Source organism: Lemur catta, chromosome 7, assembly GCF_020740605.2.
Source record: "Lemur catta isolate mLemCat1 chromosome 7, mLemCat1.pri, whole genome shotgun sequence".
Classification (NCBI taxonomy): domain Eukaryota; kingdom Metazoa; phylum Chordata; class Mammalia; order Primates; family Lemuridae; genus Lemur; species Lemur catta.
The window spans coordinates 6,533,344-6,550,705 of NC_059134.1; the positions used below are offsets into that span (position 1 = coordinate 6,533,344).

At 41.0% G+C, this 17,362-nt stretch overlaps 2 protein-coding genes and 1 pseudogene across 7 annotated transcripts; 2 read left to right on the forward strand and 1 right to left on the reverse strand.

Moving 5' to 3' along the window:
- The first annotated feature begins 470 nt into the window (after nt 1-470).
- On the forward strand, nt 471-1,612 carry LOC123641124 (annotated as a pseudogene).
- A 1,467-nt stretch (nt 1,613-3,079) lies between these two features.
- HYLS1 (HYLS1 centriolar and ciliogenesis associated) lies at nt 3,080-14,297 on the forward strand. The gene is made up of 3 exons (XM_045555614.1): nt 3,080-3,208; nt 5,840-5,891; nt 13,018-14,297. The coding sequence occupies exon 3, from the start codon at nt 13,037-13,039 to the stop codon at nt 13,937-13,939; it is 903 nt and encodes a 300-aa protein (XP_045411570.1). The 5' UTR covers nt 3,080-3,208; nt 5,840-5,891; nt 13,018-13,036; the 3' UTR covers nt 13,940-14,297.
- PUS3 (pseudouridine synthase 3) lies at nt 7,418-17,328 on the reverse strand. Of its 6 annotated transcripts, none has more exons than XM_045555611.1 (5): nt 17,026-17,328; nt 14,817-14,947; nt 10,003-10,423; nt 9,317-9,882; nt 7,418-8,442 (listed from the first exon to the last, which is right to left on the reverse strand). In XM_045555611.1, the coding sequence occupies exons 3-5, from the start codon at nt 10,378-10,380 to the stop codon at nt 7,983-7,985; spliced, it is 1,404 nt and encodes a 467-aa protein (XP_045411567.1). In that variant the 5' UTR covers nt 10,381-10,423; nt 14,817-14,947; nt 17,026-17,328; the 3' UTR covers nt 7,418-7,982. The 6 variants fall into 6 exon arrangements, with proteins under 6 accessions (XP_045411567.1, XP_045411566.1, XP_045411563.1 ...); XM_045555610.1 differs by having other exon boundaries at nt 16,673-17,328; XM_045555607.1 differs by having other exon boundaries at nt 16,157-17,328.
- Between the last annotated feature and the right edge of the window lie 34 nt (nt 17,329-17,362).

Sequence of the window (17,362 nt, forward strand, 5' to 3'; positions counted from 1 at the left end):
TTCATTCCATTTTGTAGTTTTTGAATATGTTTGAAATTTTCCATAGTAAATTTTCTGAAAGATTTGGTTTGCAAAAATAGGATTTTTCTTCCATATACTGTATTTTTAGATGGCCTCAGTTTTCTTGACCTGAGTTCCATGAATTTCAGGGAACCATGAGGATTATTAAACCACATCTAAGCAAAATTGGACTAAGTGATCCACCAAAAAACTAGGGTTGGGTAGAACACAAGATAACACTGGCTGGGTATGGTGGCTCATGCGTGTAATCTAGCACTCTGGGAGGCCCAGATGGGAGGACTACTTGAGGCCAGGAGTTCAAGACCAGCCTAAGCAACATAGCGAGATCTTTTCTCTATAAAAAATAGAAAACTTAGCTGGACATGGTGGCACAGGCCTGTAGTCCCAGCTACTTGGGAGGCTGAGATAGGAGGATCACTGGAGCCCAGGGGTGTGATGGTACAGTGAGCTGTGATCACGCCACTACACTCTATCCCTGGCAACAGAGAAAGATACTATCTTTAAAAAAAAAGAACACGAGGTAATAACACTTGAGGCCATAGAGGGTGGGCTTCTCTGGCCAGCTAAGCTAACTCAGCTGCTCTGGAGGATTCCTGTGAAGTGAGAGACCCCACACAGCATAGCTGGATGAAGCCCCCAGCCCCCAGGATGGTATTGCTAAGGTATCTCTGATGAAACTATGACCAGGTGGCCACATGTTATTACCACACGCAACAAGAGACCCTTGCCTGCGACACCATGGCAGGACAGGAAGAAGGAGTCCTTTGAGAGAACAAGCCAAAACCTACCAAAACATAAACAAGTTGAAACCAACAGGCTCTTCCTAAAAAATGATGCACCCCAAGCAAAACATAAAAAGAGAAAAAGAGTACTTAAATGAAGATGTGAATGGATTCGTGGAATACTTAAGACAGTCACAAGGGGGAGATTACAGCAACAGACATTCAGGAAGTAAGGGAAGAAATTGCAGTTGCTTTAAAGAAAGATAGTTGACAGGAAGGAAGACGATTAAAAAGACAAGCAGCAAAGAAAAATGTAATAGTATGTTTCCACTGTAGAAAACCTGGAACTGCAGATTGCCCAGCCACACTTGAAAATCAGGATATGGGCACTGGAATATGTTACTGGTGTTGGTCCACAGACCATGAAATAAACAAGTGTAAGGCCAAAGTAGATCCAGCTGTTGGTGAATTTCCTTTTGCAAAATGTTTTTTGGTTTTTTTTTTGTGGGGAGATGGGACACCTGTCTAGCTCTTGTCCTGATAATCCCAAAGGAGACTATGCTGAAGGTGGTGGTTGCTAACTTTGTGGCTCTGTGGAACATTTTAAGAAAGATTGCCCTGAAAGTCAAAATTCAGATGGAATGGTCACAGTTGGTCACTGGGCAAAGGGAATGAGTGCAGACTATGAAGAAGTTTTGGATGCACCTAAACCACAGAAACCCAAAGCAAAGATAACCTCAAATTGTTAATTTTTGATAATGACTAGCACTATTGTTAGTTAGCACTGCATTGTTACTTTCTAAAGGGCGCCTACTTCACTCATAAGAGCTAGATTTCCTTGGAGCCAAGGCTATATTATAGATATCAGTATGATCTGGGGGATGGTCGAAAACAGTTTTCTGCATTCTGTCCATCAAAGAATACTTCTGCCACTGTTTGGAGAAAATCAGTGAAGAAAAAAGAATGAGATGATTAAATTGGATTTTCTAAAAGAATATATTTTTAACAGAACTTAGACATATCTAAGTGGTTATATACCTGATTGTAACAATCATCTTTTTTAAAAGCAAAAGTATGAATAAATGTAAACCACCCCTAACAAAGGGTACTGCTTATTTTGGGGAATGAATTTCTGGTTATATTGTTTTCTTGGTTCAAAGTAAGTTCAAAGTAAATTATTATTATTACAGTAGAAATTTATAAGTTGTCACAAAGTCTGTATTTTTTAAATATTGAATAAAAACACACTTGCTATTTAAAAAAAGATAACACTTGAAATGCAAAATATGACAGGGGTAGACCTTCAAGTTGCTACCTGTTAAAGGTTTTGAAAGATCAAAATTTAACATAAAGGACGACAAGAAACTAATTGGAGGATGCATAAGAAGTATGCTGAATGTCCAAAGTCCTGGGTAAGAAAAATGACTCCATCTACTCTTCTGCCCCTAAGGCAGATTGGAGATTCGACGCCAAAGAAAAAAGTCATGCAGGTATAAAATGACCAAACCTGAATGTGGAATATTTGTTCCTAACGAAAGAAAAGAATAAGTGCACTAAAATAGTGTTATGATGTTGCCGATCTAGGGGTAGAGTCATTCAAATCTCCACAACCCACTTGTGTCATCTCTTCTTTGTCAATTCCATTTCCTTCCTCCCACAAATCTGAAATGCCCTAACGGTTGGAAAGACCCTGAGACAACAGGGGAAGAGAAAGAGGTAAGACCAAGTGTTTGGAGGAAAAGGATTAAACATTATTTTCCCCTCCCACTGAATCCTGAATTTAAGAAATAGTGTAAATTGGACTTGATAACTAGCACCTGCTTATTTGTGCAGGGTAAACAACGCGCAGAACTTGCAGGACAAGCTGTTTCGATACCTTTGCATAGCAGTGACTAAGCTACCGAACTGCGGGGCCCCTGCTTTCTTTGCCACCGGGCCCGCAGCAGCAGGAGTTGGGCCGGGCGGAGGCCGGTTCCGCTGAGGCGGACGGAATGTTAAGACATCCTCTCCAAAAACGCCGCTACCTCACCGTGAGCGGAGTTTAGAGGCCGCTGCTCCTCCTCGGGGACCAAGCCTCACCGCCAGACTTAATGCCTACAAGGCCGCGCAGCACCGCCGCGAACTTCGCGCCGGGCACGGCGGACGGGGCCACGCCCAACTCCACGCCCAAATTCCCGGGCTTTCTCCCGCCCGCGGTGGGGAGAGGAGCAAGAGAGAATGTTCGCCAATCAGAATGCAGACGTGGAGGTCGTTACCCTCAGGACCAATAAGAGAGTGGGTGGGCGGGGCCAAGAGCGCTCGTTCGCTCTTGGGATTTAAACCTCGGAGGCCGGACGGTTAACGGCGAGGTGGGCGCGTTGGGTGGCTGTGCGCCTGCGCGCACTGCGGGACTCCAACCGAAGCCGGTGGCGCTCTGCTAGCAGCGCGGTGGGACTCGGGGCAGCGAGCGGCCCTTGGCTCGGCGGGTGAGTTGGGCGAAGGGCGGGGCGGCGGGGCGGACGCCTGGGGGCTGCCCGCCCGCTACTGCGGGAGCCCGTACCCCGTCCCCGCTGGATAGCGCAGCGCGGGCCCTCCCGGGCGGGCCGTGCAAGCTGCAGGGCGCCGTGCACGGGGCGCCCGGGGAGGCCGGCCGCGGAAGGCCGGGCAGGTGCCCGGGGAGGCAGCCGAGCTCCCCGAGGCCCCGCGGCCGGGCGGTGCGACTGTGCTCTGTTGTTCCCGGGAGAGGAAAGTTACACCTTTTGTGGGTGTAACCGTGCAAGGTGTTTGCCTAGCCCAAATGAAAATAAGCCTTATTTTTGTTATTAAAATTATACGATCTTAATAAAGCAAATGAAAACATTTAGATGGCCTTTCAGTATCCAGTGCTGCTGAGAGCGTGAAGAAATAAACACCCTTGCACTCTGTTGGCGGTAATCAATTTTTCTAGAGGGCAAAGAGACAAATTGGACAAGAATGCAAACGTAATTCCATTACCCACAAAACCATCAAAACACTGTTCACATTCGGGTTTACTTAAGGTATATTAATTAGGAATATATACATTATATTTACATGATCATCCTTATAAAGTATGTTTACTATAGTTGTATATTGGGAATGTAATAAAGCATGTTAAATCTCAATTAAAAAGCAGATTATGCCTTATGCAGTCCGTAATATATTGGGAACACATTTCTATGCCAAATGTAGATATGCATTACCATTTTTAATGGATGCATGGTATTTTTTGCTATGGCTGTATTGTACCACATTATTTAACCAATTCCCTACTGATGTATATGTTTGCAATTTCATGGTCAAAATAGTGTGGTGTAGTGGTCACTTATACATACACCTGCCTAGATTCTTGTCCAATTTATCTCCTTAGAATAAACTCCTTGGAAAGTATGGCACAACTTAAATTTTGATTCATAATGCCAAACTGCCCTCTGAAAAATTGATTACCACCAACCCAGTGGAAGGGTGCTTATCGCTTCACACTCTCACCACCACTGGCTATTGAAAAATCTTGCATTATTAATGAGATTAAATGTTTTCTATGTTTATTAGTTATTATTTCTTTGGTAGATCATCTGTCATTTCAGTATTATTTTACTGACGCGTGTACTTTGTAATAGCTTTCTAAGAGGAATTCGAATCAGTCATTTTAAAACTTGTTACAAGTGTTTCTCCCAGTTTGTCTCTTTAACCTTAGTTTTAGTGTTGTTTGCCTTGGCTGCTCTGTTTTAACACTGCAATTCTTTTTTTTTTTTTTTTTTTTTTTTTTTTGAGACAGAGTCTCACTCTGTTGCTTGGGTGAGTGCGGTGGCCTCAGCCTAGCTCACAGCAACCTGAAACTCCTGGGCCCAAGCAATCCTCCTGCCTCAGCCTCCCGAATAGCTGGGACTACAGGCATGCACCACCATGCCCGGCTAATTTTTTACATATATTTTTTTTTAGTTGTCCATATAATTTTCTATTTTTAGTAGAGACGGGGTCTCGCTCTTGCTCAAGCTGGTCTCAAACTCCTAAGCTCAAGCAATCCTCCTGCCTTGGTCTCCCAAAGTGCTAGGATCACAGGCGTCAGCCACCGCGCCCGGCCAACACTCCAATTCTTTAAGAAGCTGCATGCTTACCTCACCAGACAGAGATAGAGAAATTTGTTGTAACTCTGCAATAGCCTGTCTAATGGTTAGAATCTAACTACTGACCCAGCCCCCTATGCCAATTTAAAATCCCCCCCTTCCACCCTCAAAAATCCTTTCAATTTTAACAAGCTAAACCTAGGTCACTGAGTCACTTAAGATTTTTGAAGAGAAGATACTGTTGGGTATTTTGTCCAATATTGTCTGTATTTATCTATAAAAAGACAAGTTGTCTAGCTGCTATGTGAAAGTTTCCCTCTAAGTAAAGAGAATGGACAGGTCTTTGTATTAGAAAGAAAAAGAACTGACAGTTGCCTTTATATTTTACTATTTGCAAAAATCATCTTCACATGTTCAAGGAAAGAAATGGGAGTGTGACATAAATGAAATGCAAAGGAAATAACACATAATATATTAATCACTGTATAGTATAGCACACATACCATTAAAAAAACTTATTTGGCTTTAGTGTCAAAAATCCTCCAAGCCCAAATAGAGTTCCACAAAGCACTATTTATTTTTTTATATATATGCATAATCTCATTTAAATTCACCACAATTGAAATAATTCCATTTTTAAAATGGAGAAAGTAAGATCTAAGCCCTATTTTACTTTCTTCTAACATTTATTTATTTCCTCCCATGGGACTTTTGAATTTGTACAAATACTGCCTCGGCAAATAATTTTACAGAGTTACATCTGGGCTTCTTATTGATCCACCTATGATGACTGTCTTGACTTTTTCTATGGTAACTACCAAAAACGAAGTCACTAAAATCCTTACTTTTTTATATCTGATAGTATAATCAACCTTGAGTGAATTTTCTTAAGATCTGAAACCATGATCCTCTAACTCCTTTGCTTCTACAGAATCTCCTATGCCTTTTAGTTCTTTTTCGACATATCACTGCTTTAGAGTTGATTTTTTAAAAATAAGGAATGATTTCTCAAACTTTGTTCTTATTTTCTAGGTTGTTTTTTTAACCCTTAATGCTAATGCCAATCAAGGTACATTGAAATAAGGTAAGAAACTGAAAAAAAAAAAAAATAACTTTGGTTTGTACTTACATATTTAAGTAGAGGATCTTTACATCAAAATTAAAGGACAAAGCAATCACATTTTAAGAAAACTCAGGGCATTATGAAGTGTTTGGTAGATGAATCCCAAAAAGCAATAACAGTGATTCAAAATCCAGAAGACCTGGATCATATAGAGTTGGCTATTTTGAATAAATTTAAAATTTTTTTTCCCACTATTTACCAGTCTCTAAAATGGGGGTATTTTCTGGTTTCCTGTCTTCTGGGATGTAAAAGCTATTATTATGTGCCTCATTACTCTTCAGTATACCACAAGGTCACCACTCTTTTTGTATGCTGTTTTACTTTCTAAACCTAGAACTCTTTCAGCAAAGTCTTATTTCTGTGGTCCACTGCCTACTGAGCACTACTATAGCACTTTTACAGCATCAGCTTATATTTATGTATTAGTAATGTTTCTAATTGTCGTACGTGTTAGTTATATTTAAACTATGAGCTTGAGGATAGAAACCGTATTTGTGTATCTGGAATCTTGAACATAGGTAGGAACAAACTAATTACTGGTTGGTAGATAGAACTTTGGGTCTCTTAAACATATGGCAGAATTATAAATGTGGGATAACACTGCAGTAATGAAAATTATTATTGAGGCAGAATGAGTTCATTTGCTTTGGGTCTATTTTTACTGTTACAACAGATAATGTATTGTTTGCTCTTTTGAATAAATGTAAGTAACATGTTGAGGGTTACTTACCAACTTTGCTTGGAAAACAAGCAAAGCCCCTCCTCATTTTCCTATCTCAGTGTGTAGTACTACCAGCCACTTGTTTGCTCAGATCTGAAATCCAGGAGTTGTCCTGAAAGCCTCCCCACTTACGAATGACACATTCACTTCCCCAGAGTCCTGTTATTTCTGTTTCCTTAATTTTAAATTCATCTACTTCTCTCCATCCCCCTTACTACAAATCTATTCTAGGCCATTGTCATCAATTGCCTTGATTATTCCTACAGCCTCCTAATTGGTCCCACTGCCTTCATTCTTTCCCTCTTCCAAGCCACAGTATACCCAGGGCAATAATTTTGCTACACAATTGTATCTAGCATTTAAATTTTTTCCAGTGGCCCCTCAAGATAAAATCTAAGCTTTTTAAGGAAGGCCTGCAAGGCTCAACAGATGTGACCAACTCTTGCTTACCTTTTTAAACTATGCTCTTGTCCCTCCCAAGCCATACTGAAGTTGCCTGGATGCATATGCTGTAATCTCTAACCTTTTACACAAACTGCATCTTCTGTCTTAGACACACAGCTCTAATTCTTAATCCTCACTTTAACTGGCTCCCACTTGTTCTGCAAGATTTAGCTTGAGTATCTCCTCGTTATAAGAACTTTCCTTAAACTACTAGACCAGGGGTAGGCAAACAATGTGGCCTACAAGCTAAGAATGTATTTTTACATTTGTAAAGGGTTTTTAAAAACAATATGCAACAGAGACCATTTGTGATTCACAGAGCCTAAAATATTTACTCTTTATTCCTTCTCTGCACTAGGTTTATATGCTTCATAAGGAAAGGTGCTGTGTCTTGTTTGGTTAGGTGACTTCGAGCTAGCATAATGCCTGCCACTTAATCAATTTTTCCAATCCTTAATTGGTTGAAATTAATATTTCTAAATTCTTAGAAAATAAGACACTCAGGTGAACCTCTTTATGAGAATTCAGATGAGTAACGAATAACTCATTTGCTTTGAAAAAGAACAGCATGACGAATTACACACTTGCAGTATTAGGCTTTGATGAATTTAAACACAAGGCACAGATTTCCAGGTGTACACAAATAAGTACATCTCCATTTTACAATTGCTTTTTGCTGCTTTCATCTCTTAATCCTTTTAGACAAGGATGAAATAACGTTTGAACTCTTTCTTGTTAAAGCAAAATCTTCCTTAATAGGACCTTAAAGTCTTAGCTGATCATCTGAATTTCTAGTACTTCTTACAGTAAATAATTTTTTTTGTATTTCTTTTCTGCCCACCTACCACTAGTTCGTTGTTGGTTCTTAGATCCTGGTAAGTTTGTGGTTAAGTGATGTTTTTTATTTCCATATCAACACAGACCCTCTTTGTTGGTGTCTCCAACATAGTATTCTCTTCCTCATGGAATAAATATGGGTGCTCGATGCGTCCCCTACGTACAAAATGCTGGATACGGGATTCCAATCCTTGGCATTTAGGACGATCCATCAGGGGCTTATAAGTGCGCATTTTCACTCCTTCTACAAAGGCACTGGTCTGCTTTATGACAGAGGGCTTAACATTTCTCCATTCTATCATTCCATCCATCTTTGGTCCTGTTCCACAGGGTATTGCAACAGAGTCCAGTCCTTGTAGCATACTATACAACATGTGAGTTTTGACAGCATGGTTAGCCCATAGCTGTTGTAGGTGGGTAACATTGAACTCCTGAACCTCCCGGTCATAGATCCACTTGATATTTTCAAACTTACAGTCATACAAGACTAGAGGAAATTCTACAGCCATACTAGAGAAAGAGGGAGAAGAAACAGAGTATGAGAATACATAGCAGCCATCCAACAATTCTTAAACTGAGGGTTAGTTGGGTTAAGGGGAATGGGCAGGGGGAGGGCATTGATATCAATATTGAATATCCTTGACCATAGCTAATAAAATACACCACCATCCCTAACCTTTAACAACTTTGTCATAATTGCTAAAAAGGCAACAAAACGGATTAACTTGATCTATATTATGTTAATGTCAATGGTAACAAGTCACCTAGAAGTGAGCTGACATGGCTTCATCATACCACTTAATGCTATTTTTCCAAATTTGTTAGTGGCATTTCAATTTTGTATAGTATGAGGAAAAATTGTATTTCGTACCTTAGGAATGAATTACTGGTATCTATCTGACCTCACCCTGTTCTCAAAAGACAAATCTTGACTATTCTGCCTTTCCTACCATTTCAGACACTGGAAATTATGAAAGATTCAAAGTGCAGCAGTGTGACTACTCAGTAATACAAAATAAGCAAGATTTAATAATGAATATGTCCAACTTTTTAATTTTACCAGAACCTAACAATAATTTCACTTAACATAAATTCAGAAACAAAGATGTGGAAAATGAATGTCCTTTTACTTAAGAAGCCTGGTCCAAACACCTGTTTCCTTACTAATGGGACAGAACCAAAAAATTAGGAGATATCGCTTATTCCTACAACCCGTTTCCTTACTTATGGGATAGAACCAAAAAATTAGAAGATATCGCTCACTCCTACATGCAAAGGTTAACATTCCACAAGTTAGATTAAAGCTTCATGAAGGCAGAATGAGTGACAGTTATTTATACAATCATGGGGGAAAGGAAGGTTGCTATCTTGTTTCTTAACTTACCTATATTGAGGTTTCTGGGGATTTTTCTCTATGTTCAGCAGCTCATCAATAATCTCTGGCTTCTCCATTCCTTGGCCAATCAGAAAGAGGATAGCCATCATACAGCGGACTTGATGATAAAGGAACGCCTGACCAGTCACTTCAAATTGACATAACTGAAAAGGTTCTTGCCATCTTTCCTCACCCAGGCTCTGGCACACTAGCTGTACTTGAGCAGACAGAATCGTCCTCTGAAAGTTAATCACTCCATTGGCTACATCCATTTTACACAAGTTCCTGAAATCATGGGTGCCAACATACTTTTGAGCTGCATAATTCATGGTTTCAATATCTAAATCAGCACGAGGGAAAAAATAACGGTAAGTCCGCTCAAGACAGCTGAACCTAGCACTGAAGCTAGGTTCTACAGGGGCCCAGGCCAGTATACGGATGTCTGGAGGGAGTACCCGATTGAGAATGTGGGTATATCGGATCTCTTTTGCAGCATCACTAGCTTCATCTTTTAAGTAAAAACCCTCTGAATCCCTGCCCCTTGGAAACTTAGAACGAAGGTCAAGAGAAATCACCTGTGGAATTAGAGAAAGATACTGTATTTTAGAGATACAAATAATCTCAGTACACAGTATGTATACCTAGCATATCCTGGTATTGCTTGCTTTGGAAACAGTATAGTTACTGGCCCTTACCTGTCCAAAGGCACTAACTCCTTTGTCTGTTCGCCCACATCGGTGATAGCTGGATGTCTGTCTGCTTTCTACTAGTCGAGTCTTGGTTAGAGCCTCAAACAGTTTCTCTTCAATCGTATTATTTGTGTTTTCCTGACTAGCAAAGCCCTGGTATCCCCAGCCAAGATAGGCTATTTTTAGGGCTATATGTCTTTGGCCATGAGCTCTGAAATCAAATGCACGCTTAGCTTTTCCACCTTCTGATGAATTTTCTCTAACATTTGTGTCCTTGGTGTTGGCATGTTCCTTTTTAAGTCTCTGTACCTCCTGCTCCAGTTCTTGTACTCTTTTTAGGAGTTTCTTGGTTTGGTTTCCATCTCTGTCATTTTCAGCCATCATATGACAACCCCAGGAATAAAGGAATCATATAGGTCCACCCTAACTGTAAAGAGAGCAAAGGGATACAACAGTTTCAGTACCAGATTTAATTTAATGCCCAAAGAATACACTTTTGTTTGTCCAGGGAATATAAGCATTAGCTTAATTATTATGGATTGATCATCCACAGATATTATTCTTTTCCACCCTATCTGGTCAATTCACAGGGGAAAAGAGAAAAAAAATTCAGCTATCATACTTAAGGTTTCTTTAAAGTAGTCAAAATTGTGGGAAAGTATCTACAGATTTCATTTCTCTATTCTTCACTAACCAAGATGATTAAGGACTGATGTTTTTCTAATCATAAGATTATGGACTACTTATGTCTACTCTGAGTTTCCATTGCTTTCCATTATTTCAGATAAAATAAGTAGCTTGTACGTTCTATTATCTATTATTCAGTTCCGTCTTAAAGGTAGTGCAATAGAAGCTAGCCTAATTGGAGAAGCTTATCAGTGATTATATTTCACATTGGAAGTAGAACCTGGAGACAAGATTTTCTCACTTTAAGCAGTTTTGATGGCAGAAAAAAGGTAATTAAGCGCCACTGACTTTTTAAAGCCAAATTTAATGCATGACCTGATAAAAGATTTCTGTACCTCTAACGATTACAAGAGTCTGATGTAATTTAGATGTCACTGTTGAAATTCCTAGTGAATTTCAGTAATCTGAAGACAACTGTACTACGTCCTTAAAATCAGGACAGTCCTAGACAATCTATGGCTAATGGTTAGTTATAGATCATCTCCCTATCTGACGGCTAAGTTCTGAATCTAGGTAGCGCATTCAGTTTTTGCCCTTTGAGTTTCTGTGTCCATGATATGTAGATTAAAAGTTTAAATGTAAAAAATGAAACTATAAAAATACGAGGAAAAAACATGAAATAACTTTTAAATCTTGGAGTATGAATGGCATTTCTAATTAAAACACTCTAGAAACACAGAAACAACAGAAAACCAAAAAATGTAACTACCTAAAAATCAAAATTTCTACCAGCAAAAAAAAAAAAAAAAATTCAAAAGGTAAACAAACTGGGAAGAAAAATGAATGATGGTAAAGGGCTAACTTCCTTAACATGTAAGTATTTCATGAATATATAAATCACTTTTAACGAAAAGATCAATAAGAAAAAGCCCAATAATCTGAGAGGTAAATGGGCAAAGACTAAGCATTTCAAATAAAAAGTAAAAAGCTTATGTTTTTTAGATGCTCAATTTTACTCAATTTAAATAACTGCAAATATATATGAGAACTATTTTTCACAGACCTGACTGCAAAGACTAGAAAGTTTGATAGTACACTACTCTGGAGAGGAAGTAGACAAACAAGCTCTAATAACATGCTGTTAGTACAACTGTAGGTGAGCATTTTGCCAACAGCTGTCACATAACTTTTGACCCACCCATTCCATGTCTAGAAATTTAACCTACAAAAGTGCTTGCATGGATATTTAAAAATTTACATGATATTCATTGCAACATTAATTTTTAACAAATGACTAAACCTAAATCACATCAATAAAGGAATGGTTGAATAAACTGTGGTACATTCATACATTGGAATTTTATGCAACTTTAAAGAAAATGAAATAAGTCTACATGTGCTGATATAGCTGGATCACCAAGGTTATCTTTAAGGTTCAGCAGAGTTGTGTTCTGTGCGCCTTTATGCACGTGAATATGAAAAACTTCTGGAGAAATCATAAGAAACTGCCTTTGAAGAGTAAAACCTGGTGGGGAGGCAAAATCCTTGCTTAAAATTATTAAGTGCAAGTATTAGTTTTTTAGTTTAAAAAGAAAAATAGGGACACAGGAAATAGTGGGCAATAGGTCCTAGCTTAGATCCAGTCAGGAAACTAGCACTGGGTATTGGCCTGGTTGACTTGGGTACCTAGTTATTTCAATGACAAGGGTACTAGAACGAACAGGTTTATCTTAGCAACAGAAGATGTGTTAAAATTACTTAAGCATAGGGAGTATATATATGTATACACGTTATGTATGTGAGTGTGTGTATGAGAGCACAATACCACTTTTGTGGTGGTTTTTTAGATTAAATCACTCTTTTGATTAAAAGGACTCATTGTGAAGCCAGACTGCCTGAGTTAGAATTCCAGTTCAACCACTTAATAGCTGAGTAACCTTGGGCAAATTATTTAACTTCTCTGTGCTTCATGTTACTCATCTGTGAAAAGGAGATAATCCCACACCTGTGAGGATTACATGAATAAATGTAAAGTACACAGAACAACGGCACCCTCTATGTACCTGCTACATAATGTACGTTAAGCAGTATACCCTATATAATGTAGTCTCATATGCCTACCAGAACTCACCTGCCCTATCCTAGGAGCTACTAAAGGTGGCAAGGCAGTAGAAACTGTGAGTGAGTAAGAGAGTGGAAATGAAAACAGGTAAGAACTAAGTTATTGCTCCTCCAAACTGTTCTGATACTGCACTGATCTCTCTTATAATTATTGAATTTATGATTGACTTAGGCATTCTTTCTCCATTTGAATGCTATAAAATGGAGAAAAGGAAATGAGCGATTTATGAGCTGGGAATTTATTATAAAACTGACCAATGTTATCTCTTGCAGAAAGTCCTATGGGGAAACAATGGAGGGACTCATGGAACCTGATGGACAAAAATGGGCCAGTGTGGATCCAGAAGAACGAATGTGGGCAGCTGCTACAGCCTTTACCCCTATCTGTGCAGGGGAGGGTGAGGGAGATGGCAGGAGAGAAGCCCAATCTATCCAATATGATCCCTACAGTAAAGCTTCAGTAACCCCAGGGAAGCGACCTGCTCTTCCTTTGCAACTGCAGTATCCACATGTAAAAAGTAATGTCACTTCAGAAATAGTCTCGGAGGCCTCCCAAAGATTCCGAAAGCCAGTGATGAAGAGAAAGGTGCTGCGTAGAAAGCCAGGTGGGGAAGTATTAGTGACAGATGAGTCCATTGTCAGTGAATCAGAATCTGGTATAGAAAGTGATCCGGATCTCTGGGACCTAAGACAAAGGCTGATGAATCTGCAGTTCCAAGAAGACAAGGAATCCCCAGTTGATAGTTCACAAAGATTTAATCTACCAAATGAATACCAAGGAATTTCTCAAGATCAGCTCATTCGCTATTTACAAAGAGAAGGAATGGGCCCTCCAGCTTATGAACAGGACCTGATGGTTGCCAGCAGACCCAAGTCCTTTATTCTCCCAAGGCTGGACCAGTTAAGCCGAAACCGGGGCAAGGTAGACCGGGTAGCCCGATATTTTGAGTATAAACGGGATTGGGACTCAATGCGGTTACCTGGTGAAGATCATAGGAAGGAACTACGTTGGGGTGTCCGAGAGCAGATGCTTTGTCGACCAGAACCCCAATCCAAACCTCAACATGTATATGTTCCAAACAATTACCTAGTACCAACTGAGAAGAAAAGATCTGCACTCCGTTGGGATGTTCGTTGTGACCTTGCAAATGGTGTCATGCCCCGCAAACTTCCCTTCCCTCTTTCACCTTCTTAAATCTTTCCCCTCCCCCCTCTTTCCAGGACTTATCTCTTCTTCTGAATAGAAAAAACTTGACAAGCCCATGGAACATTATAGAGTAAGGACTTCACTCACCTCTCATTGGTCTTTCCTAGCTATGTATCACATTGGCATCAGATACCACTTTACCTCCCAAATTACCACTCAAATCGAGCAATTGTGAGAGAAATCATGGCAGAGAAAGAGAGACCAGACTGGTCTTTGTATTTTGTCCAATTAGTAAGCACCATTTCTGTTCTATAACCTTTTTGTCTTTGACCAAAATATGAGTTGCTGTGTTTTTAAAGTTGCTGGGCATTAAGCTTATCAATTAAAGAATTTTGGAAATTTGTGAGTTTGAGTCTTATTTTATTAAATACGACCCTCAGTAAGATGAACTCAAACCTGGGCTATGATTCTGCTTCCAATCACACCGCCCATTGTACTTTCACTACCTAAATAATGAGCCAAAAGGAAGGAACAAAATCCTACCCTTTACCCACAGTCCTAAAGAATGGGAGAGAGGTAACAGCATAGTTATCCTCACTACTAAAGAGATACAGCAAATCCAGTAGCTATGTAAAATACTTTTTTAATAGATGGTCCCAAACAGTACTATAGAACACAGGATTCTAACCCAAGTTTTGTTTCAAAATTTTAATAAATATATTGCCTTCCAGTTCTTACTTCTGGAGTATTATGTTTTTTTATAATTTGCCAATGAGATTTACTTATGAATTATGTCTATCACTTGTAGGCTATTTCTACTCTGCAACAGAATTTCAAACTACTATCTGAAATCAGATGGATGCAAACAAATACCAGAATCAATTTGGCCTGTTTGGGTACAGATCTGAATACTAATTCTGCTCACCTTACAGTGGAATGTGTCTGTTGTTGATAGTTCTAATCCAATGAGGAACATCTGAAGTCTGGAAGTTGACAGTTTTAGCATTGGAGGCCAGAAGAGTAACAGCAGAAATAGTTTGCTTGTTCACAGAAAACCTTAACATAAACATGAATGACCCTGACCATTAGTATCTGCTAAAATACATTTTCTCTATAGTATTTAAAGCTGTATAATTAATTCACCCAGTTCTAGGCATTTATCAGGAGAAGAAGTAATCAATGACTCAAAGATATATGTAGGATATATTCACTGCAAACTGTCCACCAACAGTGGCCAGTTTATTTAAAGAGACATTTGGGAATCTTGGGAAACAAGGAAAAATGCAAATTAAGTGAAATATCTTGTGAACTACACAGCCTGATCTCAGCCATACACTCCTGTACACAGAGCACCGGGGAAGATCAAAATCTAACTCTGGGTAGTGGGATTAAAGGTAATTTTTATTTATACCTCAGGTTTTTTTTAATTATTCTTTTTTTTTTTTTTTACAACCAAACCACTCTAATTATTTACCTTTATCTGGATCTCAAAGTCCAATATTACCAAAATCAAAAGTTTCCAAGTGATTACCTAGTTTAACCTTATTAACTAAAGAACTAGGCCAGGGGGTGAGTCTGGTCATAAGGCAGATTTCTGGCAAAAAGAGGACCCGACCCCAACATTTAGCACACTGTTTTCTCCAGCACACCATAACCTCAGTGTGAAGCGCAACAGTTCCCAGGCGAACACCACCTCGGAGGGGACCGCCAAACGACCACAAAGACGGAATTCGTGTGTGCGCTAAACTTCGACTACAAACTAAAACACCCATCGCCAGACGTTCAATACATTTTTTGAAGTTATAAAATAAAGAGCAATTATCAGTGGACTAGCAGAAGTAGCATTCGTAGCCTGTAAAGCAATCCCCAAAATGATTTTAAAATCGCCGCCGCTGCCTGCCTCCCATCGCCCGTACTACTTAGCGTGCCGTGCCGACTTCCACCACCGTTTAGCTTCCTGCGCGCCCCTAACGGGGTCGGGGCGGATTGACCGCCGCAGCCCCGGGGCCCTCTGAACGCCTGTGACACAATCCAACCACAGCAGCCCGGACTGCCGGGAGTCGCCGCCAGGAGCTCCGGGAGGTACCGGCACAAAAGAAAAAGACGTGGTCTTAGACCGAGGTCTCACTTCCATACGCCGGCGCTTCCTTGGAAAGATTAAAGTAAGGGAAAGAGGGCAAAAAGAGGACAGCCGCTCGGCTGTGTGTCCACTCGTCCGCTCCTCTGCGGAACCCAAAGGACCCCAACCCAAAGGCCCACCCTTACCTTCCGGTCGCCGGCCTCCGCACCCCGCGACACAGGAAGCCGTCGCTCGACACCGCGCCCGCGCGCCCGCGGCCTCATGGGAGTAGGCCGGGCCGCGGCAAGCGCAGTTCCGGGAGCTCAGCGCGCAGGCGCGGCGCGGCGCTCTCCCGGGCGTTTCCCGGTCTGGGCGCTGCGAACGGAGGGCCCGTAGTACCACGAGAGTAAAAGGAGAAATTTTAGTGCTCTGCTAAAATAATAGAAGGGAAGTAATTTTTCAAATGTCTCCTATGCTTATTCGAAAACTAACAGATTGAAGATCCAGGTCCGATTTTGTACCTAGAGTAAAAGAAAGTTATCACTGAGAGACAAAAATATTTCCTGTTAGACTCCAAATGTGAAAGCTAAAAAGGAATATGATAATCTCAGAACAAACGACTGAGGCGCCTGGAGAGTGGCCGAACCACCCTGGAGAGTGTTGCTTCAGCACCACGGAGAGATCATAACTGCAGTTTCATTTGCGGATTTTTGTATTTTTACCTCCAATTCCAGAGACGCTGACCCAAATCTCAAAGTTCCAGTTAGAAAACTGAAAAAGAATGCGGTTTTTTCGTCCAAGTTTAGCAGTTATTGTGCAAATGAAAGTATGAGGTAGAGGTCGTACCGAGAGGAAAACCGTTTTCTCAGGATGGCTTTAACAAGGGGGCACATCTCAGAATAAACGTTAAAATAAGCAGGTATGTGGACACATCACAGGCATCTAGGGCAGGAGCAGAAGTTAGAACTTGAACTCTGCTTCCTTCCCGCAACCTTCGCATTTCAGTTCGTTCTTCAGATCAAACTCACACATTTTGTCTCTCCACTTCCCTACGCGACTCGCTAACCTCGCTTACATCTCGTAATGCGCAGGCGGAAATTTCCAGGCAGACACGGACGCGAGAGCCAGAAGGGTGGGGAGTGCAGCCTCTCCTCCCGGCGGACCGTCGGGGCGCAGGGGCAGGGTTCTGGCCTCAGTACCAAGGTTGCTGCCGCTCGCAGTCCCCGCTGCCGGCTGGCCTCGCAGAGCGCGGCAGCAGCGAACGCTGACCGCGATGGCGCCGCGTCCCGGGTCTCCAACGCCTGGCGCAAAGCCGGGGCCTGCCGGACCGAAACCTCGCAGCCCCGTACACCGCCACCCTCCGCCCGGCCGCCCGCGCCTCTCCCAGGCCCCGTGCCCCGCCCCGCTCGCCC